The 24,824-nt window shown below is 43.4% G+C and overlaps 7 protein-coding genes and 1 non-coding gene across 10 annotated transcripts; 4 read left to right on the top strand and 4 right to left on the bottom strand.

The window, feature by feature from the left end:
- Positions 1 to 899: 899 nt before the first annotated feature.
- On the bottom strand, positions 900 to 2,457 carry LOC133841011 (facilitated trehalose transporter Tret1-2 homolog). Its single transcript, XM_062273262.1, has one exon. It carries the CDS (start codon positions 2,409 to 2,411, stop codon positions 996 to 998), a length of 1,416 nt encoding a protein of 471 aa, XP_062129246.1. The 5' UTR covers positions 2,412 to 2,457; the 3' UTR covers positions 900 to 995.
- Positions 2,458 to 4,291: 1,834 nt separating this feature from the next.
- LOC133841021 (protein PET100 homolog, mitochondrial) lies at positions 4,292 to 4,920 on the bottom strand. Its single transcript, XM_062273274.1, has one exon. The coding sequence runs from the start codon at positions 4,799 to 4,801 to the stop codon at positions 4,559 to 4,561; it is 243 nt and encodes an 80-aa protein (XP_062129258.1). The 5' UTR covers positions 4,802 to 4,920; the 3' UTR covers positions 4,292 to 4,558.
- Positions 4,921 to 5,216: 296 nt separating this feature from the next.
- Positions 5,217 to 9,782, bottom strand: LOC133841010 (uncharacterized). Its single transcript, XM_062273261.1, has 7 exons — positions 9,171 to 9,782; positions 8,847 to 9,097; positions 7,985 to 8,788; positions 7,758 to 7,921; positions 6,415 to 7,431; positions 5,995 to 6,323; positions 5,217 to 5,926 (listed from the first exon to the last, which is right to left on the bottom strand). Exons 1-7 carry the CDS (start codon positions 9,305 to 9,307, stop codon positions 5,545 to 5,547), a joined length of 3,084 nt encoding a protein of 1,027 aa, XP_062129245.1. The 5' UTR covers positions 9,308 to 9,782; the 3' UTR covers positions 5,217 to 5,544.
- Positions 9,783 to 9,894: 112 nt separating this feature from the next.
- On the top strand, positions 9,895 to 10,952 carry LOC133841018 (methylosome subunit pICln). Its single transcript, XM_062273271.1, has 2 exons — positions 9,895 to 10,096; positions 10,182 to 10,952. Exons 1-2 carry the CDS (start codon positions 9,978 to 9,980, stop codon positions 10,771 to 10,773), a joined length of 711 nt encoding a protein of 236 aa, XP_062129255.1. The 5' UTR covers positions 9,895 to 9,977; the 3' UTR covers positions 10,774 to 10,952.
- LOC133841019 (uncharacterized) lies at positions 10,833 to 11,565 on the bottom strand. Its single transcript, XM_062273272.1, has 2 exons — positions 11,089 to 11,565; positions 10,833 to 11,033 (listed from the first exon to the last, which is right to left on the bottom strand). Exons 1-2 carry the CDS (start codon positions 11,470 to 11,472, stop codon positions 10,956 to 10,958), a joined length of 462 nt encoding a protein of 153 aa, XP_062129256.1. The 5' UTR covers positions 11,473 to 11,565; the 3' UTR covers positions 10,833 to 10,955.
- Positions 11,566 to 12,039: 474 nt separating this feature from the next.
- LOC133840155 (E3 ubiquitin-protein ligase Smurf1) lies at positions 12,040 to 22,803 on the top strand. Of its 3 annotated transcripts, none has more exons than XM_062271832.1 (8): positions 12,040 to 12,283; positions 13,521 to 13,754; positions 13,824 to 13,862; positions 19,126 to 19,362; positions 19,422 to 21,744; positions 21,811 to 22,010; positions 22,080 to 22,243; positions 22,306 to 22,803. In XM_062271832.1, the coding sequence occupies exons 2-8, from the start codon at positions 13,700 to 13,702 to the stop codon at positions 22,588 to 22,590; spliced, it is 3,303 nt and encodes a 1,100-aa protein (XP_062127816.1). In that variant the 5' UTR covers positions 12,040 to 12,283; positions 13,521 to 13,699; the 3' UTR covers positions 22,591 to 22,803. The 3 variants fall into 3 exon arrangements, with proteins under 3 accessions (XP_062127816.1, XP_062127814.1, XP_062127815.1); XM_062271830.1 differs by having other exon boundaries at positions 13,275 to 13,754; XM_062271831.1 differs by lacking the exon at positions 12,040 to 12,283 and adding an exon at positions 12,406 to 12,881 and having other exon boundaries at positions 13,275 to 13,754.
- Positions 15,333 to 17,640, top strand: LOC133840157 (NADH dehydrogenase [ubiquinone] flavoprotein 1, mitochondrial). Its single transcript, XM_062271833.1, has one exon. It carries the CDS (start codon positions 15,395 to 15,397, stop codon positions 17,570 to 17,572), a length of 2,178 nt encoding a protein of 725 aa, XP_062127817.1. The 5' UTR covers positions 15,333 to 15,394; the 3' UTR covers positions 17,573 to 17,640.
- Positions 22,804 to 24,218: 1,415 nt separating the features above from the next.
- Positions 24,219 to 24,291, top strand: Trnaf-gaa (transfer RNA phenylalanine (anticodon GAA)). Its single transcript has one exon. It is a non-coding gene; the product is annotated as a tRNA-Phe (tRNA).
- The last annotated feature ends 533 nt before the right edge of the window (positions 24,292 to 24,824 follow it).

Here is a 24,824-nt window from a genome sequence, read left to right as displayed (position 1 = left end):
GTTTATTTGCGCAACAACAGAAGCTTATTTCTAGCAACTTTTTTGTGTCCCATTCAAAAAAGTTTGTACAATTTCTTTCTATTTATCTTAGAAATATGTTAATATTCTCAGTGCAAATAAAAAATATATATTTCAAAACTCACGATAAACAAAATAAAGTGAAATAAAAAGAAGAGTTGATGAAGGAACCACGAAGAGAAAAATAAAAAGTTAAACAGTGACTGAAAGCTGTTTAATAATATTCGTTAGAACCTAAGTAAATGCATATATATTTAAATTCGTATTATATAAAACACACACACACGACACACAAAAAGCAAAAATATAATTAATAAACACTTCGAAATTGTATAAAAAAAAAACTCGATTTTGGGGACTTTTTTTATTGCAAAATCGACAATTCGAAGAAACTTTTGCTGAGAGATTAAACAATGAAGACAATCGAATAGACATATGTTATCTCAAGAGGCAATATTGCTAATGAAACTATCATTAAATAACATTTGTTATCATCAGAACTGTCTATATCAAAAAGCGGATCTACGAAGCAGCAGACGATGGAACTCAAAAATAGAAATAAGTCGAGTTATAGTCGCGTGAACTTGACGAATTTATGAACTTCATAATATGAAATGTATTTTGAGGAAGTATCTGCTAAATGACATATTAAATCGGATATTTTTATGGCTATGTGGCGCTTGTCACATTAATAATTTCTATTTGGACTATAATCCAATCATAAAGCAATCGTCAGATTAGATAAGACAAGCAATAACATAAATATTGGAATAGGTAATTCCAAATTCTACAGAGTGTTCTAAGAAAAATATATATTATTAGGATAATCGAGAAAATATCAAAGAGGAGTAGGAAGTCATTATAATAAAAAGATTTGGCCGTTTGGTATGGAATAATAATGTTTTATTCTAATCAATATGGACTAAAGCTATAAACTATACCTAGAAGTATGTAATAACATATATACAAGTACAGTTTTAATGCTTTTCTGCTTCCGTCTCCGTCTCTGTCTCATTCTTGGGAGGCAACTTGCCACCGGCAAGGATGTGTTGAATCTCAATAAGGGTTTTGCCCTTTGTCTCGGGTACAAAGAACATACAGTAGAAGATGGCAATGATGGCGATGACCGTGAAGATCCAGAATGTGGGCGCCGAGCCAATTGCGTTCTTCAGCAGTGGAAACAATTTGGTGACCAAGAAGGCGGAGAACCAATTGCTGGTGCCCGCAATGGAGCCAGCGACACTCTTCACATCATCGGTGAAGAGCTCGGCCATAAGAAGCCAGGGAACGGGACCAAAGCCAATGGAGAAGAAGACGATGAAGAGCAGAATGCTGGTGATGGGCAGCCAGCCAAGAGACTCCACAGAGCTTGGATCGCTTTCCTGCATGATGAAATAGACGCCCATCAGGCAGGTGGTAATGGCCATGAATACGGATGAGATGAGCAAGAGAATGCGACGTCCAGCCTTGTCGATGATCATCGTGGCAATCAATGTCATTACCACTTGCGTGGCGCCAATGAGAATGGTGCAAATGGTTCCAGAGAGACCGGAGCCAACATCCTCGAAGATCGATGTCGAATAGAACATAATGGCATTGATGCCCGTCCATTGCTGCAGTGCCTGCAGGATAACAGCAATTCCAATTCCCTTGAGCGTCAATGGGCGACGCAGAGCTTTCCAAACGCTTTCCTTGGGCTTATCGTCTTGCTTGTTGGTCTCCTCCATGATCTCCTTTAGCTCATCACTGACATCAAAGTCCTGGCCACGTAGCCATTTCAACGATTTGGTCGCATCTTCGGGACGATTCTTCATGGCCAAATAGACGGGCGATTCCGGCATAAAGAAATGCACGGTAACAAAGATCAGTGGCAAAATGGCGCACAGTATGTTGATAGTTAAGAGCGGCAAATAGCCGCCCACTATGTAGCCATAGAGCAATCCCGATACCGTGTTCAACTGGAAAAAGCTGCCGAGTGTGCCACGTGTGGAAAGGGTGGAAATCTCCGTGGTATACATGGAGGCGGTGACACAGAACGCTCCGCCGCACACACCGAGAATGAAACGACCAAAGTACAACATGGCCACATTATTGGCAAAGATCATCAGAATCCAGCCAACCATGTAAGGCGGAATCAATGCCAACATTGTCGGCTTGCGGCCAATCCAATCGATGACGAAACCCGCCGGAATGCACACACAGGTGGCACCCAACGTCAACAGGGATGAGATCCAGCCGAACTCATCATCGGATATCGGAAAGCCATAGGCTTCTTCCTTCGTCAGCATCTGCTCCACAGGCGCTGACCAACCCATGCTGGCGCCCATGCAGAAGGCACCAAAAGCCGCGGACAAACCCGCTATGTATTGTGGCAATACCTTTGCCTTGGACATCTTTGCTTTCCGTTCTAGACGTTTTGATGGTCGAAACTAAACTGATTGTTGCCGGACTCCAGCTACTTGGCTGGTAAATCATTTCATTCTCACATTTGGACATGGTGATAAGTGCGACGCTGCCGCCGCCGCCGTCGTCGTTGTCGTCGTTGACGTCGACGTTGTCAGCGTCATCGCTGTTACAGCAGCGTTTGGTCATCAAAAATCAGTTACATTTAATACTGAAGTGGGTCAAAATCACCACCCACTCCACTGGCATTTGGGCAGCATTGTTTAGGCAAGATTATTAAAGTAGGAATAAAAAAAAACAATCTGTGCGGTTAAAAGATTTACAGCTTTAGGTTTTATTATACCCGGCAGAGGCAGAGTGCAAAGTTATAATGGTTGTGTGGACAACGAAAGTAAGAAATCTGCTACTTAACAAGCATTGTTTATTCTTGCTTAAGCTATTATCTAATAGCTATTGCTATTATCATGTTTACACTTCTTCTGAATATAGAGCTAGACACCTCGAATTTGTTGGCAATAATCTTAGGTAGATTAAGCATTCTTTGCGAATTTAAATAGAGGCCTATATGTACTATAATTTGAATAAACATTAAAGTTCAAAATACAACAAGTAAGAAAGCTACAGTCGAGTGTGCTCGACTGTGAGATACCCGCTACCCATTTTTAATAAAGGCAAAATATTGCGGTATAATTTTCAAAATATACCGAATATACTACAAAAATACTAAAAATATACCAAATGGTATATTTGGTATATCGATATAGTACACCATTCAAAATACACCTTAGACGGCACAATATACCAGATTTTCAGCCAAAGCAACTAAGACCCCAAGTAAGCAGGCGTTTTTGCCCATACAAAAGTATTTCTTTAATAACTTCCACAATTTTTATCTGATCGCAACCAAATTTTCAGGAATCATAACTACTACAGTAATTATTGAATGTACCAAAATTCGCAACTCTAGCTTTTAAATTAGGCTTGTTATTCAATTTTTTTGATTTGCGGGGGCGGAAGTGGGCGTGGCAAAAATTTGAAACAAACTTGATCTGCGTGCAAATATAACAAATGCTTTCGAAAAAAAATTATAGCTCTATCTCTTATTGTCTCTGAGATCCAGTGTTTCATACGGACAGACGGACAGACACACAGACGGACATTGCTACATCGTCTCGGCTGTTGACGCTGATCAAGAATATATATACTTTATAGGGTCGCAGATGCCTCCTTCTACCTGTTACATACATTTCCTGCCGGCACAAAGTTATAATACCCTTCTACCCTATGGGTAGCGGGTATAAAAAGCATACTGAAAACTCAATTTAAATGAATCTCAATTGAGTTACCGAGTAGCAGTTAGTCGAGTTTTGCTTGCACCCTGCTTGGAATTCCCATTTCCTACAGCCGCATGAGAAAGCTACATATGCAGGTGGTAATAATTATTGCTTGCCTCCCGCGCTTCGCATTCCCCGCCATAAATCGCATAGAGTGGATCTAATCTAGAATAGAGTGAACCAATCACGGACATTGCTCATATGTTATAACGCAACAGAACCGTGCCTCGACGCAACGGTCATCTGACGGTCATCGGCGGGAAGAGAGACACTCAAATAGAGTGAGTGGGCATAACGTGTGTGGGGCACTTCTGGCCAGTGGCACAAGTGGAATCCGGTGATAAAAATGATGGCTGAGCGCGCATCGAAGTGGTTAACTAAATCATGCTGCCCATTGATAAGTGCCTTGTTATTCTCCCTTTATTTACTATGTATACTACACAATACAATCGCATAATCGTCATACCAATCCCTGGATCCAATTGATAATACAAAAGAAAAAAAAACAGCCGGCACTCGAAAGAGTTCCTGTTAAATTACAAGCAGAGGTAAACAATGCAAAGATAACCTCACATTTTGTTTATTTACACACACGCAAAAATGATTGTTGCTGGTGGTTTAATGGGTGCTGTGGCGCAGTTACAAGGGCATTACAAAAACAATTAATTATTTGCTTAATGACACATCGCTACTAGTGATAGTCCGCGACCACACGCCACTTCACTTGTTTATGTCTTATATAATCTAACAGTTCTGATATCAAATACACGTAATACAACCGGAAATTTAGCCGGTGATGCGCTTTACTTCTTGCGCTCTGCCTCCTCGATGGCACGCATCATTGCAGCGTCGTGCTTCTGGTGGTGTTCACGTATCGCACGCTGCAACTCCTCGTGATGGCTCTTACTCTCTGGCGGATAGAGTTCGCGTTTCTTTTTGGTCACCCATTCCTCGAAGTATTCCGGCTGGTTGAAGATGTGAAACAGTGCAACCGGGAACGTCATGTACATGCCCATTTTGGCCACCTCTAGTACCCAAGTGCCCATGTTGATTTCTTTCTAAATCTCGCACAAATTTAGGTTTCTTTATTATTAAACTCGACGACTATTTCGATGTTAGAACTGCTGTCAACAAAAATCAGCTGTTTTTGAGTATTGTATAATGTTGACCGAAAATTCAATGATAGTGTTGCTAAGCACTCTTCAAAACCGATGACTTATCGATAAGTCGATTTCAAATTAAACGTTGGGATTATACTTTATGTATGTGAAGGCTGGTTCGTCACATGGGTTTTGAAAAATAAACTACTTGCAATGGGATTTTCAGCAAAAATGTAACATCCATCTGTTAAACAGATAGTAAGTACGTCAATGGGAATTAATTGAGTGTTATTACCAGGTTTTGAAGTATGGGATTTACCTTATCAACCCCATTGAACTCTAAGTTGAGTCATACACTTGATTGTTTAAGTAATAAAATATCTTTTATTAATGATTAAGTATATTAAAATATATAATTTTGAAAGCAATATTGGTTTTGAATGTTTATGGGGCATGCATTTAAAATGTAAGAATCTTAAACAGTATGTGAAAAACGCGGCCAATTACAAAGCGAAAACATTGTATCCTAAAAACTAATAAAGAATGTGCCAACATTTCTGTTGGCTCGTTTGTTTGTTTTCGAAAACAATTTCACGGAAGCAATGTGTTTGAGAAGAGATAATTTTTTAAAACCGTACAACGGTTTTAACGTTAAAAAGGTGCAATGCTAAATGTTTGCTTGCTTAATACTAAAGTGCCGTTTCGCCTGGATACTCCTCATGAGAAGTAATCAGCAATTTTTTGGTGAGTAAATGCTCATCGGCATCCTCATCATCTCGGAACGAAATGTTCTCCTTATTATGGTCATCATCCCCATCAAGTGTAATACCAGTTTTAAGCGGTGTATCTGCGGAACGTTTGCGGCCACTACTGTTGAAGCTACCCAAGGGCGAAGCAACCGCCGCCGGCTCATTGCCATCCAAGCAGTAAAGCAAACTTGGACTCAGCTCCGATTCATCGTAATCCTCAATGTCCTGTGTAGTGTTGGTGCCACCAAAATCATCAGAGCGACTGGCAAAGGATAGATCCGCTGGACTGGCTGTCAAAACGCTGCGAGTGAGCAGATACTCCCTAAGAATTACAAAATACACTTTTGTGATTAAAATTATCAACCAAACAATATGATAAAAAGTTCTCACTTGAAGTCGCTTGTGAGCGCATTGTGTGGTTTGCCCTCCAATGATGGCTCCTCTGTACTGTTGCTATTGCTGCTGCTGCTTGAACGCTGACGGGATGACAACAATGTCCCATTTATATACTGTCGCCTCAGTATATCCGCATAGCCGCCCAGTGAGGTAGCATCTTCGCAGTGCAATGCAGGGGGCTCTAACTGCTTGCTGTCCATCAGCTCATCCTGGTCAGTTTGCTCTGCTTGTTCGACAAAGCAAGGATTTGGTTGCTTATCGCCATTGCCCAATGCATTGAGCAGCATCACCGGTTTTCGAGAACGTGGTGTCATAATTGATTCCTGCAAAAAAAAGAAAATTATTAATATAGTTTAAAGGATACAATTCATTCAATCCATGCACACGCCAAGCAATTCATCGTGCTGTACTTACCTGCATCGCCTTGGGCATGCGTTGGGTAGATTTGGTGATGGGCGACATTGAGCGACGACCCATGCGGAGCGATGGAGTACTCGTAATTAGATCGAGGTTACGATAAACGCTGCTCTGTAGCAGCTGCTGGTGATAATCAATGTTACCTGGCAAGCCAATGCCAGCGGGCAGCTCATTAGAACTGGCATTTGTATCCGATAAAGTATCCTCATCGATGGCATGGTCTTGAGCTTCCTCCAAATCACTATCATCCATATCCTCGAGTAGGGGTGCGTCTGCCGCATGCAAATGACAGGCCGACTGCTTGGTATCATCGCTAGGACGTCGCTTCAACGTTGCCGAAACGCTGCGCACCAAACGTTTTGTGGTCTCCGGTGTGCTGAAGGGAAAACGCAGATTTCCCATGCTGACGCCCTTCATCAGTTTGCGTGTCAACGATTTGCCCATACCGCTGCTAGTTGCCGTTGACACCTCCACAATGGGCGTTAACGCAGCGTCCTCGTCGTCGTCATCTTCAACGCCATGCACCTGTGGTCGCAGACTACAGAGATTAGGCTCCGACTTGTAGCGTGATGATTGCTGTACGGGCGTACAGGGATTCGAGTATTCTTCGATCTCGTGCAGACGTCGATCATTCCATGCCACACTCTTCTTATCAGCTGCCACACTGATCAGTTGCTGTGCTGCCGCTGAGATAACCTTTAACGGGGTCACACACCGTGTATCGATCTCGTCTAATTCGGGCACAGCGGCGGGCACAGACGCCAGCTCATGTGATTGCTGTCGACTGACGGGCGCCGAGTGGCTGCTGCTGCTATTCGCACCACAGCTACTGCTACTGTCTGACGATGATTCGATCTTCAGCGATGTGGATGAAATGGATTTCTGAAGCGTGTGCAAAGGGTTAGTGCCAGATGCGGTGACGCTGATGGATGATGGAGGTAATGACATCGCAGGCGTGGGACTTTGGAATAGCACGCGCAACTTGGGCGCCTTGGCATGCGATAAATTTGGTGTCTGCGTCAAGGACAAAGACATGCGGTTAGATTACAACATAAAAAGCAAAAGAGTGCTGCGATTAAGTAGCAAATAGATCAATCCTTGTTTTCATTAAATTATCGCTGGTATTATTCATATGAAATTAAATTTGTAATGAAGATTCTTGAATTCAACAAAAATGTCGAATTATTTGCTGGCGATATATCCAAACAAGAGTATACAATTAATGAAAACAGAATCACAAACTCTTTTCTAAAATTGACGACTCGTTACATTTGAAATTTTTGTGAATTGGAGTCGATGTTTATATATATAAACTGCAAGATAACCAAACCAACACCCACCTCTGATCCGCTCATAGCTTGCAAAGCAGGCGCACGTTTTGGGGTACGCGACATAAGGCTCTTGTGAAAGATGTGCTTCTTGATAGAATCGCCCAATGATTTGGCGCTGCGAGTTGCCTCATTGTTCTTTAGTCGATTCATTACAACCAACTGTAGTGGAGTACCTGAGCATGATGAGATGTTACATTAAAAACTCAAGTAATACATAAAACTAATTGATATTATACCCTGCCCATTCTGCTTGTTGAATTGCTTGATTAGTCGCCGTTTTTTCGATGACTCGGGCAGACTTTGAATGTGAGCATATAGCTGGGCCAGCTCCGTATCCGTAGTGTTAGTATTAGTGGCCGCAGCGGTGGCTGCACGATCTACAAAAGTGTACACCGTGTTGACCGTCGAGATGTCCGAGATGGATTCGTCAAGCGTTTGCTCCGGCGACATTGTTTTCTTGCGTTTGCGTTCAAGAAAGTACGCCCGAATATCAGTTGCCAGTTTCGCAGGCACAGCAAAGATGTCGAGGTTGCGGGATATCATGTAAGCAATGATGCTTGACATCCGCTTCGCCGTATAGTGCAATACCTCAGGCGGCAGGTTGCGTGGACAGATAAGATGTGGTGTAAATATCGTGGCCAAATTGGTTGCTGTCATCTTATTGCTCTGCTCGTGCAATGAGACGGCATGCAGCATTTCAATAATGTGTTTGAGCAACTCACGATGCTCCTCAGGCAGCAATAACAAGAGCAATTGCACCGAGTTTAGCAGGTGTTGCTGACGCTCCAAAGTCGACTGTGTTCTTTCTTCGGTAAGAGCTTGGCATAGTGGTGCTATCTGTAGATGCGCTGGATAGTGGGCATCTGTGAGCAATGGTTCGGGTAATTCGGCGAGAAAACTCTTGAAAACTGTGGCACAATCGTGGGCTGAGAATTCCGATTGTTCCAGTTCCAGTGGCTTGTCCTGTTGTATGTGCAAACGCAGTTCGTTTTGCCTGGATACGGCTCCTGTTTTACGAAATATGCCCTCCTGAGTAAGATCTATAAGAATTGGAATATTGTTAGCCCTTTAAAGCAAAGTTAAGTGCACTTTACTCACTCTTCTCGAGCATCAGAAACTCTTTAAGCTCCAGGAGATGCATTAGAAAGCCCGCATCGATCTGTTGTTGCAAGCATTCCGTGGGACTGTTGCCCACAGATTTGCTACCAGCACCTGTGGCACAGCCCGTCACTGTTGCAACGCCAGCTGTGTTGCCACCGTGGCCCAAACGATGCTTCTTGGACAGGCGATTCCATTTCTTGAGCTTGCCTTTGTCCTCGTACACAATCTCGTGGCAGGCTAAATCGAATCTACAATTGGTGCGGATTGGTAATACATATAGTAACACATACACACGACAGCAATGATTTTCATTCAGCTTACTCATCGGTGTTCAATTCAAGCTCAAACGAGAGATGCATGCGTACGAGAGATTTATATTTCTCATAGTTGCAGGTGCGCATGCGCGTCGCCAGCTCGAGGTCGTTAAATTCATTGATATTCACGTATTCCATGTCCATTGTTGGATATGTATGATGATGTGACGTCGGTCCAAAACGAAAATATAGCGCTGACTATGTATGCGATATGTATGTATGTGTATGTGTGTATGTCGTTAGCAGCTGCTGCAGCGAAAACAACAAAAACAACGAACGAAACCCGAAAACGAAACGGAAATAACGCGCAGGATAACAATAGCTAGTAAATGGGATGATCCTAACATTAAGCCATGCACTCCGATTGTTATTTCGCACTTAGTCACTAAAACTAATTAACTATATTCTGCACTATTCGACATTAACCGCACGTCTCATTTTCGCTGCTTTACTCTGAAAATTAATTGTCGGAAAATTGCCGACGCTCTTCACCAACCGCTGTGAATTGAATTGCAGAGTTGCCACTCGTTGCCAAAATAATACGCAAAAAGTGTTAGCAAACGAAGAAACAATAATGCAATAATTATCGAATTATTTACCGCAAATTACTTTTTAAATTTAGTAGAATATATGCGGACTTATAATATAAAAAAATTTAACCAATATTGTGTGAATTGATGATTTTTATTTTTAATTTCTCGTTCACAGCACTGACATTACAGCTAACGTTACCCAACACCACTTGAATTTACCGCTGCCAGACGGTCTGCAAAACTGTTTATTGTGGTGTGTTTTCGCACAGTTTTCTATTAAAATGGTATTAATAATGCCTATTAGCCCTCCTGAGCATGGTCTCTTGTACACGGCTAACAATATTAAACTAAAGCTTGGCGATAAAGTCGTTGGCCAAGGCACTATATACATTTCGCAAAAGTGAGTGCAAAAAGAAGAAAAGACGCAGTCTATGCTTTAAACATGATTTCCAAATTGCTTTTTGCTTTGGGCTTTTTTTGAACAGCACGCTTTCTTGGCAGCCGGTGGATCTCCAAGAGGGCATTTCGATTGAGTGGAAGCAAGTCAGCTTACATGGCATTTCATCGAATCCCAGGAAATGTATTTACTTTATGCTGGATCGCAAAGTGGAATGGGAAGGTGTCTACATGGGACGTAGTCTCGAAATCAATGGTCAGAATGGTGTTAACGATGAGCAACAGCGTAATGCTGCTGCAGCAGTTGTTAACAACGATGTAGATGAGGGCAACGGTAGTGATGACCTGGACGATGACGACGACGATGATAACTTTGAGGATGCAGTCGATCAGCAACTAGACGATGTTACCGAGTGCTGGCTGCTGCCCGATGATATACACACTGTGGACACCATGTACAATGCTATGACCACTTGTCAGGCATTACATCCTGACTCGGCGGACAGCAACTCGGAGGATAGCGATCCCATGGAGGATGCTGGTGGCGTTGGCATGGCCTTTGATGATCAGGACATGGTGGAGGATGTCCTTACGCTGGGTCGCAATGGTGGCGAAGTATGTGGAATGCAGAATCTTAGCCTTGACGATGATGATGAGCGCTTTGAGGACGCGGACGAATAAGGTTACTCCATCCACCCCACACGAGAAACTAACTACTCCAAATAACCATTGCATCCATATACATACATACGTATTTATATTTGAATCTTTTATACAAATTGTAAGTCTAAAGTGTATTGTGAACATATTTGAATAGCTTTTTGGAATACTTTATACTTAACGCTGTAAGCGCTCAACAATATTTAAGCGTTTTCTTTTTTGGCCTGCTGCTGCAGCTTCATCTCCTTTTCCAGCGCATCTTCGCTTATGGGCGCTGCTAACTGTATGTAAAACATAAGTGTACAAGTAGTAAAATTTTATGCATTATAATCTTACCGCTTCGGCTACTTCTAACATGACCAATGCCTGCTGATAGCCATCACCCTTGGAGGGTACTTTATCATAATTCCAATACGTGAAGTCTTGGAATGTGCCTGTCAGTCTCAGTTGTCGATCTGCCTGGTTTTCATCCGTCTCCTGCAGTACGAGGCCTTTGTATCCCTTGGGCACTGACTCCCGCTTTCCAAGTAGTGGATATCCTCTAAGGGCATTTGATAAAATGCCTTTGCCGAATTCTGGCGTATCACGCGTATAATTGTTAAAGTGTTTATCGACATCTGTGCACTCGCCGTCACCAACGATTTTGGCTGGTAAATAGTGCAGCTGCATTGGTCTCTTGTTGTCTAATTGTTGAACATCGAAATCCAAAGTAATTGACATTTTGTTTACCCACAAAACAATCTCCAACGAAAACAAATATTCTACATAAACACCGCCAAAATGATTAGTGTAGAGTGACCGCAAGTTGATTTGCAAGTATTACCAACTGCGGCACTTTTATAATTAAAAGACGGTTACACTTAAAAAGGTATATTTATAATAAAAATTAACTTTCAATATGTATTTATAAAGGGAACTAAAAAATGGCCTAACCCTGCAAAGAAAGCCTTCACGAAGAATAATTAAAAATTAAATATATATTTAAAATCTTTTATTTTGGATTAGAATTATATATTTTTCTTCTGAAATTCTTTAATAGAAGCATCAACAATTTAATGAGCCCAGTAAATAAATTGTCAACTTTTATTATGTAAGTAAAACTGGTTCAATATATTGTTATTTGTAAATAATGAAATATGCTTTCTAATTATAAAAAAACATGTAACGGTTCTTTTCTGTGTGCAGGAGGCAAAAAAATAACTGGTGGTATTATTTTAGTATTTTAACACAATATGGAGTAGTACATTTTGAATTTCCACCTGCGGTCACCCTTCTCGGGAACCAACAATAAAAATGGCGTTTCTCGTCGGACAAGAACTGATTTCTGCGCGATATTAGCATTAGTTAGTTAAAAACAACATTAAAGTGTGGACAAAGAAACAATAATTACAATAAATAATGTAGCTTAACTATCTGAAATCGAAACAACTGTTGCAAAATCGAGAGGTTCGCTGCTAACGTTCTTTTATCCGTATTCAGTCGTCGCCGTTGTGGTTGTTCATAGTTTCATTTGCTCTCTCGTCGTCTCTCCGTAAGTATAAAACGAGAGCAGTGCGTAAAAAAAGAAGCGAAAGATTATTTTTGTTGCAAATGTTGATGCTGTCAAATACGTAGCGTAAGCATAATAGATCGTGGAGTGCACAGTTCATAATTCTATATTTGTGTAAACCACGCATACAAAGTGTTTGATGTGTGCAAGATTTATAATAACTAACAAGTGTGTGTGGCGCTGTTGGCCCTGCCTTTATTTTATTGCAAATTCTGTGGCATAGACACAGATACGCACACACAGACACGGGCATCTCATCATAAGCGCGACACAATCAAAATAGTATGCACCCATACAACGACAGGAAACAAATTAAAGTTAATTAAGCAACACAGCTGAAATACATATAGTTTGTTGTACATATGTATATGTGAACATAATTTAATACAATTTATGAAATCATAAAAGTTAGTACTCGGTCAATTGTCTGTGCTGCCTGCAACGTGCGTCGTCGCCGAATTCGTTGTTGTTGCTGTGCTCTATGCATATTCGAGAGTGTGTGTGTGTTTATGTGTGCCTGTGTGACATGTGCGTGTGAAACAACAGCAAAGCAACAACAACAGAAGCAAAACAATTTCGGGTGAGTTGCTAGCTACCTGCCAAAGCAGCTTTATTTTTCTCCTTCTCTTTCTGTTCGTGTTTCGTATAGTTCGCCGGCAGTTTGCACGCCCTGCACATTTCCACACGCAGACACACACACACACTTCTAAACGCAGGCAGCAGCAGAGACAGCCCTAATACTCACGCACTCCATTCATTTTTAGAGCTCAGAAGAGAACCACCTACACACTGACACATACAGTTGCAGATACATGTGCTTATCTTAACGAACGAAACGAGCGAATGAACGAGCGAACAACCGTTTTAGTTATCATAATGTTTGTGTGTGTGTGTTTGTGTTAATATAGCAATTCGTATATAAATTCAATTATAAAACTCGTAAATAATCAGTTTTGTCGTTTTTCTATTGCAGTGTGGTGCATTTGCAGCCAGAGCCAACGTAACGAGACCAACACTTAAACAATCCATGAATTATAAATATAACTCTCTACAAACAATGACACACGACTGCTGCAGCCGCAACAACAACAATAGTAAAAACATAACTCAAGGCTACGGCACCTGTGGTCGTAGTAACAATCCAAACTGAGATATATATTTCGTTCTTTTTCTGCTGTCTCCTCCTCCGCAACTGATATAAATTCATTTATGCTGCCAGTCAGCAACAAAAACAACAACAACAGCTACAACAATTAAACGCCCAAAAATGAACAACACAATTGTCGGACTGACCAATTGCTTTATCACTAAATAACAAAAATAGTTCAACTATATATTTTTATATACATCAAATATCTATATAAAATTAATATCAACAACTATTAAAAGTCTGAAACTATGAATAAATTGGATTATCCACGTCGCAATGGTACACACAAAGTTCGAATAACGCGTAAGTTGATTGACTTTTTGTATTTCAATTGAATATTTATAGCTAATAATCTTGTTATTTCTTTTGCAGTATTGTGTGCAAGAAACTTGGCGCGCAAGGATTTGTTTCGTAAGTATTTATTTATTGTTGTATGCATAATTAATATGTATGTTTTCTTGTAGTTGAATTCTTCTCTTAAATTAATTTTGCATAAACAATTTGGAGAGGAACAGAAACCATTTGCTTGGAATTGCTTTTGGCCAGTTTTGTTTAACGGGGCGGGTTTTGAGTGCTACGTGCAATGTGCTTTTGTGGCTCTAGCTAAATTTAGCATTTCCTTTTGTCTACTTTCATTTTTAAACAAATTCCCCCCTCTCAATTCATTCATTGCACACATTATTACGGTTGCCAACCTGCTTGCCGTTTGTCGAGTCGTCTAGTCGAGTGGTTGTTGTTATAATTTTTTGTTTACACATAACAAAAATGATTATTACTAATTTGCTTTCGTTGTATCTGCATCTCGTTCGCACAACTCGCACACACACACACACACAGACAGACGCACATTTCCATCTGTGCGTTATTATTTTCTATTTTTTCTCATTCATTTTTTACACATCGTTGCACTTAAATCACGCGGCCAGCCAGCAACAGTCCAACCAAGCAAACAACACCAGCCATCGTCATCATCAGTGTATTGCCTAATGCCGTCTTTAATTATATACTATGTATCTGTATCTGTATCTGTGATAGATATATGCATGTCTATAGATACAAATGTATCTGCGCGCTTAGTTATAGATATAGGTTTCATTCCGAAATATGCGACAGGTGCTCCCAAACAAGGAGTTGCCGATTTCTATGCCCAATGAAATGGCGTATTAATGCTAATGTTCAATTAACAACGGCATGCCAAGTAGCGTGTAGCGTAGATCGTAGATCGTAGATCGTAGATCGACCAATCGATCCATCCACTATGCACTCAAATACACTCGAACGCCTGGCCCCATCTTGGGGCGACGCACTTGGCTTACATTTGTCATACTCGGTGAATGTTTTGATTTTTTATGCCCATGCAAATAAGCTGAAGGCAAAAAAAAAATAAGAGTTGAGTTTGTAGTTGTGTAGTTGTACGTTCAATGTTGTTTATCGTTCGCTTGGTGGGCTGATTAGATTTGTTCTGTGAGTGTATGGAATATATATATATATATAGAGCGAGTCGAACAGAGAAACTATGAAAAATCGTTTGGGAAAAACCACAGTAACCAACCTGAGTGCGAAATGTATGATTTTTTATTTAATTTTTTTTTTTTTGGGTCTTACGCGATATTGATAGACGTTTGACTCAATTTGTGGCCGCTGATATTAATAGATATGGGGCGCGGGATTTTGCAGACAAGTAATTGCTATGACTAAGTTTCCGGACGTTTCCTTTAAAGGCAAACAACGCAGAGAAAGTGTGTGAGGATATCACGTCAATTATGTCATGCAAAATTACAGGGACAATAATCATCTCAGTTAGCTTGGACGGTTTGAAAGTTCTTTCATTTAGGAGCACACATTGAGTAGGCCTAGTATATCCTGTCTTTCAATCTCTATGAGTTTGGAAAGTATTCGAAACTATTTCTATTGTCAACTGTTATATTAAAGAAGGCTACACAATGAATACTTTGCTGCTGCGTCAACAACTTTCGCTAAATTGCAGAAAACCCTTTTGCCTGACCTTTCCCTATCTGCAATGTGCACTGGGAAAATCAGCAAATATAATAGGCGAGCAGACAACACTTAAAGTTGGCAAAAGGGAGCTAGAATCGTTGGATATGCGAAGAAATGTTGGCGAATTGCGAGCAATGACGCTGTCCTTGGCAATGAGGGAATACACGAGTGCGTCGACAACACGAAAGTGGCAACATTGGACACACTTGCCACTGTCAAAAACCATGTGTAGTAACGAAGCTGGCAAGTCTGAAGATGGCGGTGAAATAAAGCTCCCAAAAGAAGAAACTGAATCTAAGATGAACAAGAATTGCGCTAAGATTACCTCAATATCTGAGGTGAGGATGTCAGTCCCCGAGGTATCGAAGAAGCGCAAAGAAAAAATGCTGGCACGCATCAAGGAGAAGCAAAGCGAATACATTATCTTGGATCCTTTTAGTGTGGAAGAAGAGATCAAGCACAAGGAGTACACAAAGTTTCCGCTTAAAACACAACGCGATCCATTAAAGTTCCCTGTCAACGAGCGATTAGCGGAGACCAAAGACAGTGAGTTGGAAGCTGTGCTCGAGGCGGCCAAACGTAAAGCTGCTGAGATCAAAGTCATCGATCCGCATTCCCTGACCAGAAAAGAACACGCTAAAAAGTCTAATGCATTGGGCAGTAAACCCAAAGTTTCTTCAGGTCCTTCCGGTGCCAAGTCATTTTCCACAGCCGCTAAGTCGACAGGCGGAGCAACCAAGCCCCCGCCTCCGCCAATGGAATTGCCTCCTGGCACTCCGCCACCACAAACAAAGACCAAGTTTGGTCCACTTGCGGATGCGGATCGCATCTTTACAAATCTCTATGGACGTCACGATTGGCGTCTCAAGGAGGCAATGAAGCGCGGCGATTGGTACAAGACCCGCGAAATTGTGGAGAAGGGTTCGGCCTGGATCATCAACGAGGTGAAGACGTCCGGACTGCGTGGTCGGGGAGGAGCCGGTTTTCCAAGTGGGCTCAAATGGTCATTTATGAACAAGCCACCCGATGGCAGACCCAAGTTTCTGCTCGTCAATGCTGATGAAGGTGAACCAGGCACATGCAAGGATCGCGAGATACTGCGTCACGATCCGCACAAGTTGATTGAGGGTTGCCTGATTGCCGGCTGTGCGATGGGCGCCAACGCGGGTTTCATCTACATACGCGGCGAGTTCTTCAACGAGGCCTGCAATCTGCAATATGCCATCGTGGAGGCTTACAAAGCGGGATACCTCGGCAAGAATGCCTGCGGCTCTGGCTACGAGTTCGATCTCTATGTACAACGTGGCGCTGGCGCTTATGTTTGTGGTGAGGAAACCTCGCTCATCGAATCTGTGGAGGGTAAGGCGGGCAAACCAAGAAACAAGCCGCCATTTCCCGCAGACATTGGCGTCTTTGGCTGCCCCTCGACGGTCACCAATGTGGAGACTGTGGCTGTGGCACCGGCGATTTGTCGTCGCGGTGGCAAATGGTTTGCCAGCTTTGGACGCACTCGCAACTCGGGCACCAAGCTCTTCAACATCTCGGGACATGTGAACACGCCTTGCACCTTTGAGGAGGAGATGTCGATGACGACACGTGAACTAATTGAGCGACACGCTGGCGGCGTCATTGGGGGCTGGGAGAACCTGTTGGCCATCATACCAGGCGGCTCCTCAACGCCGTGCATTACACAAAAGGATGCAGAGACATCCATACACGACTACGACGGCTTGATGGCAGTGAAATCCTCTCTCGGCACCGGCGCCATGATTGTGATGAACAAGAGCACGGACATCATCAAGGCGATTGCCCGCTTGGCTGCCTTTTACAAGCACGAGAGCTGTGGCCAGTGCACTCCATGTCGAGAGGGCCTCCACTGGGTGAATCTCATTATGCAGCGATTTGTCACTGGCCGTGCTCAAGTCAGCGAGATTGATATGCTCTGGGAGCTAACCAAGCAGATCGAGGGACACACTATTTGTGCGCTGGGTGATGGCGCCGCTTGGCCGCCGCAGGGACTCATTCGACACTTTCGTCCGGTCATCGAACAGCGCATTAAGGAGCGTGAGGCGTGCGACATAGCCGAAGCCGAAGCTGCCGCAAAGGCCCCCATAAATGTTTGAATGTTGAGTGTGGAGTGTGGAGTATAAACAATAAAGACAGTGGGGCAAAAAGCTTCATGCAACAGCGACTTCCGAGTGAAAGTGCCGACAAATGGGGTTGAACGGCGGCAGTGGCAACAGTTGCCGTGAGGAAATGTGGCAGACAGTTTTGTGGCAAACGAAGCCAAGTGTGACAGCTGCTCAGCTGCTGAGTTAGAGTATGCAGCAGTCTGCTATTGTCTGCACTTCCTTTTACTTTTCGCTGTTCGCTGTTTTGTGTCTGTTGTGTGCTTTGGTGCAGAAAATCAATCAACAGCTGCAGCTCAAATTACACAGCGAGAGGTAAAGAGAAAGAGAGAGAGATGGAGGACTGCAGGTAGCAGGAACAGGTAGTGAGACAGCGCTGCAGCAGGCACAGCGTGCAGCATATGACGCAGGTTAGACCGAGGCAAGTTATTGACGTCCAGCTGGGGGACAGTCGAGATGTAACGAGCTGTGGCATCATCGACAGAAGTACGTCGACGACTTGACCCACTTGCAGTGGCACTTGGCCTCCATTCGCAGTCAGTCGCTGAGTAAAACAATTATTATTCGAGTGCTTTGATTTAATTGAAACTTATTGCCCTCTGGTCACAAGAGATTCACAAAACTTAGCAAAAGTAGTTTGCCAATTTTATTTGCCGTTGGGATTGAATGGTGGCGTGCCCGGTATCCGAAGAGGCGCTCCATTCGGTTGTGGGCGTCGATTGAATCGTCGCTCGTCAAAGGGCGTGGCGAACGTAGAGGTGACGCTCAACGCGAGCAGTGCGAGTGCCAGCCAGGTGAAGAAGCTACTGAAGCGTATGGCAGCCATGTCTCAAGTGGATTGCGATGTCAGATCGTTGCTGCTGGTTGCTTTATTTATAGTTTGGTACGCTGATTAACCTATCACAAGCTGGCTGTTTCTTTGTTGTGCGGGGGACTCACAGTAATCAGGTTGGGAAACAAATGGGATTAATCGGTGGGGGGAACTTTAGCTGCCCCTAATGATTAGGTGATGGTTGTTATGATGACCTCGTCGAAGCTGCTTGCTGTGATTGTCGAGCTGCTGCTTTTTGTGACTGATGTTGCTGTTGTTGCTGTGATTTCCGGTTTCGCCTCTGAGAAGTTTCGTGGATCGATGGCCAAGCGGTTGGGGAAGCCGGGTCGCAGATGCGGCTTATAACAGTTAATAAATTGTACCAGGAATAGTACCCAAAGCAGCAAAAACCAATTCATCATTAACAACTTTAGCTTATTGTTGAACAGGGCAGTCGACTAGCATAACTAACTGAAAATATTTAGATGCTATTATCGGGTTGTATTGGAGCAATTAATACCCTGTCTGTTTGAAAGTTTAGGGTATATATCAAGTGTCTTCAAACTCATTTGCAATGGCAAATTGAACATTGCAATTATTCTATATTCAGAGTATTTCGTAGTCGAGCTCAACTTTATTTGCAATACGCAACAATGGGTTTAATTTGCTTGCTACTCCAATTAGGGCCACGCAATTGCAATCTATTAATTTATATGCTTTCATTCCAACTTTTCAGGGTTGCCCGATCCGTTTGCCAAGGTCCAGGTGGATGGCACTGGTCAAGTCTACTCGACGGAGATAAGCAAATCCTCTCTGGATCCGAAATGGAATGCGCACTACGATCTGTTTCTGGGACGTGGCGATTGCATAACCATTACAGTGTGGAACCAGCGCAAGATACACAAAGGCAGCGGCTTTCTGGGCTGTGTGCGCATTCCCGCCTTGACCATACAAAGCCTCAAGGGAGCAGGCTGTAAGTATCAAATCAAATCAAACTAAAAACCAACTAATTGCAATTCATTTAATTGTTAGTTCAACGACTGGATTTGGGCAAACTCTCGCCGGACGACGATGAGTTGGTGCGCGGCCAGATTATCATCTCGTTGCTGCCCAAGGATGGACCGTGCAGCGGCAATCCACTGGCCATTGTGGGACCCAGTGGAGATGTGCGCGGCCCATCGGAGGAGGACTCCACCGAGGATCTGCTGCCCGATGGTTGGGAAGAGCGACGCACGGACAACGGGCGCATCTACTATGTGAATCATGCTACCAAATCGACGCAATGGGATCGACCCAGAGCCGCGGCAACGCCAGCGGGGACCAAGTCGCCGCAGCAGCGACAAAACAATGGCAACCAGCCACCGGCGGGTCCCACGCGATCCACCACCTGCACGAATCTGCTCAACGGCCATAGCAATCGTCAGGCAACGCGCGAGACGACGGACGAGCGACGCCACTCAACCGAAATACTCTCGAGCGTTGGTGTTGCTGGGGGCAAGGAGAACACCAGTCCGACGTCGGGTACAACGACAGCGGCAACGACAGCGACGACGCCGGGCAAGAAGCTGAACTCGAGTCGTGCTGGCAATGCGGCACTGGAACCCGCCACGCCCAACAACAGCAGCAGTAGCGGGAGCAGCAGTAACAATACAACGACAAACACAACGGGAGCGGGAACAGGAACAGGAACGGGAGGAACAACGACGGCGACTGGTCGCCTGCACATCAGCAACACCAATAGCAACAGCAACAATGACAATCATCTGAAAACGCCAAAGCATCAAACATCCTCCACGGCAATGAATGGGCACGGTCATGGGCATGGACATGGACATGGCGAGGCGACGCCCACATCGCCAACGGGACAACAGAACTATGTGAATGGCAATGCGCAAAGTGGCCAAGCGGCGCAACCGCAGCAGGCCAACAATGGCTGGCCAACTGCCGACGGGGATGGCAGCACAACACCAGCAACGACGCCGCCACGACAAAGTCCCACAGCAGCCACATTGACAGCGCCAACGACGCCAGTGACACCGACGGCGGCGACAGTGACGGCGCATAGCAATGGCAACGGCAACGTGCACAGTCCCAATGCCAACAGTCAGCCCACAAGCAGATCCGAGCGAGCGCCTCCAGCAGCAGCAGCGGCACCCACACAGCGTTCGCAGCGTCGCACTTCACGTCAAGCGGTGGAGGAGGTCGCATCGCGACGTCGTTCGTCGCGTGGCACTCGCAATGCCTCGGCTGGAACAGCGGCTGGTGGCGGTGGATTGCGTTATGTGTCGGCGATAGCGGCAGCAAATCAAGCGGCACGTCCATTCCTGGATCTGCCGCCGGGCTATGAGATGCGCACTACGCAACAGGGTCAGGTGTATTTCTATCACATACCCACGGGCGTATCTACGTGGCACGATCCGCGTATACCGCGCGACTTTGACACACAGCATCTGACGCTTGACGCGATTGGACCGCTGCCCAGCGGCTGGGAGCAACGCAAGACAGCGTCGGGTCGCGTCTACTTTGTGGATCACAATAATCGCACCACACAGTTTACGGATCCGCGCCTCAGCGGCAGCATACTGCAAATGATACGCCGTGGCGGCAGCGTGCCACCAGCGACACCAAATACAGCAGCTGCGTCAACAGCAGTTGCCACAGCAGCAGCGCCAGCTGCTCCACCGGCGGCAGCAACAGCAGCGGCGCCGTCACCAGCGAACAATGCGGCGAATTCCACGTCGTCGTCGTCGTCGACGACAACGACACCACATCGCAGTGCGACGCAGCACATTGTGGTGCCCGATTTGCCGCAGGGACTGCTTGAGGGCGCCGATCTGTTGCCGAAGTACCGTCGCGATTTGGTGGGCAAGATGCGAGCGTTGCGTTCGGAGCTGCAGACGATGCAGCCGCAGTCGGGCCACTGTCGGCTAGAGGTGTCGCGCAGCGAGATATTCGAGGAGAGCTACAGACTGATTATGAAGATGCGCGCCAAGGACATGCGCAAGCGGCTCATGGTCAAGTTCAAGGGCGAGGAGGGACTGGACTACGGTGGTGTGGCACGCGAGTGGCTGCATCTGCTCTCCCGGGAGATGCTCAATCCACAGTATGGATTGTTTCAATACAGTCGCGACGATCACTATACGCTACAAATCAATCCGGACTCTGGTGTGAATCCTGATCATTTGTCCTATTTCCATTTTGTGGGACGAACGCTGGGCATTGCTGTGTTCCATGGCCATTGCCTTGATGGTGGCTTCACCACGCCCTTTTACAAACAACTGCTGAACAAACCCATCACACTGGGCGACATTGAGGGCGTGGATCCTGAGCTACATCGCAGCCTCACCTGGATGCTGTAAGTTTACGATTGATCGTAATACGATCGTAATAGCTGTACTAATTATGTTATTAAATTTTGCAGCGAGAGCAACATCAGCGGGATCATTGAGTCGACGTTCAGCGTGGAGAACAATAGCTTTGGCGCTCTGGTGGTGCATGAACTAAAGCCTGGCGGCGCCGCAATTGCCGTCACCGAGGAGAACAAGCGCGAGTATGTGAAGCTCTATGTCAACTATCGTTTCATGCGAGGCATTGAGCAGCAGTTCCTGGCACTGCAAAAAGGTGAGTGGCATATTAATAAGTCAATTCTGGAACTGGTGTTTATTTCCTATTGCCTTTTATGCTTGACAGGCTTTTGTGAGCTAATACCCAGCCATTTGCTGCGGCCATTTGATGAGCGCGAACTGGAATTGGTCATTGGCGGCATCTCTAGCATCGATGTCAACGATTGGCGCAACAATACGAGACTGAAGCACTGCACCAACGAAACGACGCAAGTTCTGTGGTTCTGGCAGGTTAGTGTCAACAACTTACAAATGGTTCTCACCATACTAATCACCTTCCTTTTCCTGTCCAGGTGGTTGAGTCATACAGCTCGGAGATGCGTGCGCGTCTGTTGCAGTTTGTCACTGGATCGTCGCGTGTGCCGCTGCAAGGATTTCGTGCGCTACAGGGATCGACGGGTGCGGTGGGACCACGCCTCTTCACCATTCACCTTACCGCGGATGTGCCGACACAAAATTTGCCCAAGGCTCACACCTGCTTTAACCGCATCGACTTGCCACCCTACGAGAACTATCAGCTGCTGTGTGACAAGCTGACACAGGCCGTGGAGGAGACCTGTGGCTTTGCTGTGGAATAGTTACAAAACGCACACAACCCCAAACACACACACACTTGCACATCTGCATTATATCATACATATAGAAGACGAAAGCGATTTGAAATCAAAATTATATTGGCCTGGGCCTGTGAACCATTATTGCATTGGAATTTGTCTGTTGAATTATGCGCTCGGCAATGCTGTTCTTTTTTATTCTTTTGCTGCGCCTTTTGCAGTTAAAAAAAAACAAAAGCAAAGTTGATTTACACCCACACACAAAAAAAAACACACAGACTTATTACGTAAATATTTATGTGTTGCTCGAAAGCAACAACAGTTCTTATACATAGTTACCAAGTGCATATAGACCCAACGTTAGCGTACTCGTGTATCTAAATACGAATATCTACTTGTATTTTGCTGTCTACCCTTGGCCTTTGTTTGTTTACGTCGTGTTATAAATTGTAGTTTTAAATTTTAAAACCCATATACATATACACATTATAAATTTACACACATATATATATATATAAATCTATATATACACATATATCATAGTTGATAATTAGGCGTACTAAGGAAGAGCAAACAAAAACAACCAATAATAACAAATTTTTCAATTGTAGACATTGAACCGGCAATTGCGTGCTTTTGTTTAGTTTTTATTGCATTTTTATGTTTATTAATTATATTTTGTACATTTATAAAAAAAAATCAAACTCACTGATAAGTTTTTAATTATTGTTAAAATTGTCCTTAAAACCCACACACACAAACACATATACACTCACACAAACACTCACACATGCATATACATACATAGAGAAACATAAAACAAAAGAAAACAAACAAATGCTTGAAAAATTACTCAATTATTATAATTAGTTATTTTTTAAATTTTTAAATAAATGAAAATTATTTAAATTGCATTCGTTAATCATTTTCTTATTATTTCTTTTAATTAGCTGGTTCAAAATCATTACATTTTTGCCAAATCAATTGAGGAACAAGTTAAACATATTCATACATATACCTATACACATAGTACATTCATAGTAGGAACTCACATCATAATATTGACATTGATAATTGATACGAATTGGACAAATTTCTAGAAAGTGATATTAGTGAAAATTTTTAACTGTCTTTGAATTAAATTATATTAACAATTGGTAGTTATCTAAGCGAGCCCTTGGGACGTGTATTTCAAATTTATATATACCATTGATTTTACCAGATTGAGAAACATTATAAATTTAAGTAAATCTAGCCACAAATAAAGAAATGAGAAAACGAAAGCAAAAACGAACACAACACAAATCGAACGTTAACTTTTTAGCTTTAGAGAGCTCTAGAGTGTGAAATCCAAATGAAATTGAAAACTAAGCGGAAAACACATTCTGCTTAATAATTGAAAAAGGATTAATAAATAAATATGTATAGAATATGTAAATGTAAGAAGTTTTTTTATTCCTAATGGGTACTTATCGAATTTAAAGTTAACCAGAGTATTGCGGGTAATGAGTAATAATAGCCCGGAGGTTTAACGATTCTTAGTAACTTTTTAAAATCGTATAAATCATGTTGTCCTCATAACTTGTGAGGGTTGCAGTGAAAGTACATGGGGTAGGGAATCAAAACGCGATTTTGACACATTGACATCAACTGCCGAAATAGCTCAGTTGGGAGAGCGTTAGACTGAAGATCTAAAGGTCCCCGGTTCAATCCCGGGTTTCGGCATCAATCACTTTTTTAGCATTTTTTATGTAGAGTCTACATTTAGTTTTTAGCTACGGCATGGGTGCTTTTGGGAAAATTTTCAAATTAATAGGGAGGAGTTTGGCATCCCTGTGGAGCGCCTTCGTGAATTGGCCAAAAAAGACACTACATTTCTCCTTCTATAACTCGAACAACAAAGCCTTGTGGATGCCACTCCACGATATTGACGGCTAGCGAGTTTTTTGCTTTAAAAAGTAAAATAAAAGTTTTATTTTTCTGTTTCCATACATTAGCGCACTTAAATGTCAGCTGTTTGTTTAGTGTGAGCTCTTTTTCGTTGTCATATCATTACCCAAAAAGTGCATTCGCTATTTCTACGAAGCTCGCGAACGTCGAAAAACCGACAGTTTTTTTTTATGGGTTTTTACATTTGATCTGAACGGAAAAAAAACAGAAGAAAACCGAGGTTTTGGGTGCAGTGGAAATAGGCTTGATGTTAGCATAATTAAAAATTGAAATAGTGGTCACACTTCACTGCGGCATTTACTACAACA

The sequence above is a fragment of the Drosophila sulfurigaster genome, chromosome 3, assembly GCF_023558435.1.
Source record: "Drosophila sulfurigaster albostrigata strain 15112-1811.04 chromosome 3, ASM2355843v2, whole genome shotgun sequence".
Taxonomy (NCBI): Eukaryota; Metazoa; Arthropoda; class Insecta; order Diptera; family Drosophilidae; genus Drosophila; species Drosophila sulfurigaster.
The sequence above is the reverse complement of the archived record's forward strand: the minus strand, read 5'-3'. Positions and strand labels throughout refer to the sequence as shown.

What these genes read in the sequence shown, in the direction of transcription:
- LOC133840157 (XM_062271833.1), top strand. Translation starts at nt 15,395, where the DNA reads ATGAATACTTTGCTGCTGCGTCAACAACTTTCGCTAAATTGCAGAAAA.
- LOC133841011 (XM_062273262.1), bottom strand. Translation starts at nt 2,411, where the DNA reads ATGTCCAAGGCAAAGGTATTGCCACAATACATAGCGGGTTTGTCCGCG.
- LOC133841010 (XM_062273261.1), bottom strand. Translation starts at nt 9,307, where the DNA reads ATGGACATGGAATACGTGAATATCAATGAATTTAACGACCTCGAGCTG. An exon ending in CAACAAGCAGAATGGGCAGG is followed by an intron (nt 7,922 to 7,984) that starts GTATAATATCAA and finishes CATCATGCTCAG; the next exon opens with GTACTCCACTACAGTTGGTT. An exon ending in GCATGCCCAAGGCGATGCAG is followed by an intron (nt 6,324 to 6,414) that starts GTAAGTACAGCA and finishes TTTTTTTTGCAG; the next exon opens with GAATCAATTATGACACCACG.
- LOC133841021 (XM_062273274.1), bottom strand. Translation starts at nt 4,801, where the DNA reads ATGGGCACTTGGGTACTAGAGGTGGCCAAAATGGGCATGTACATGACG.
- LOC133841018 (XM_062273271.1), top strand. Translation starts at nt 9,978, where the DNA reads ATGGTATTAATAATGCCTATTAGCCCTCCTGAGCATGGTCTCTTGTAC. An exon ending in ACTATATACATTTCGCAAAA is followed by an intron (nt 10,097 to 10,181) that starts GTGAGTGCAAAA and finishes TTTTTTGAACAG; the next exon opens with CACGCTTTCTTGGCAGCCGG.
- LOC133840155 (XM_062271832.1), top strand. Translation starts at nt 13,700, where the DNA reads ATGAATAAATTGGATTATCCACGTCGCAATGGTACACACAAAGTTCGA. An exon ending in AAGCCTCAAGGGAGCAGGCT is followed by an intron (nt 19,363 to 19,421) that starts GTAAGTATCAAA and finishes TTTAATTGTTAG; the next exon opens with TTCAACGACTGGATTTGGGC. An exon ending in GTTCCTGGCACTGCAAAAAG is followed by an intron (nt 22,011 to 22,079) that starts GTGAGTGGCATA and finishes TATGCTTGACAG; the next exon opens with GCTTTTGTGAGCTAATACCC.
- LOC133841019 (XM_062273272.1), bottom strand. Translation starts at nt 11,472, where the DNA reads ATGTCAATTACTTTGGATTTCGATGTTCAACAATTAGACAACAAGAGA. An exon ending in TGTTAGAAGTAGCCGAAGCG is followed by an intron (nt 11,034 to 11,088) that starts GTAAGATTATAA and finishes TTTTACATACAG; the next exon opens with TTAGCAGCGCCCATAAGCGA.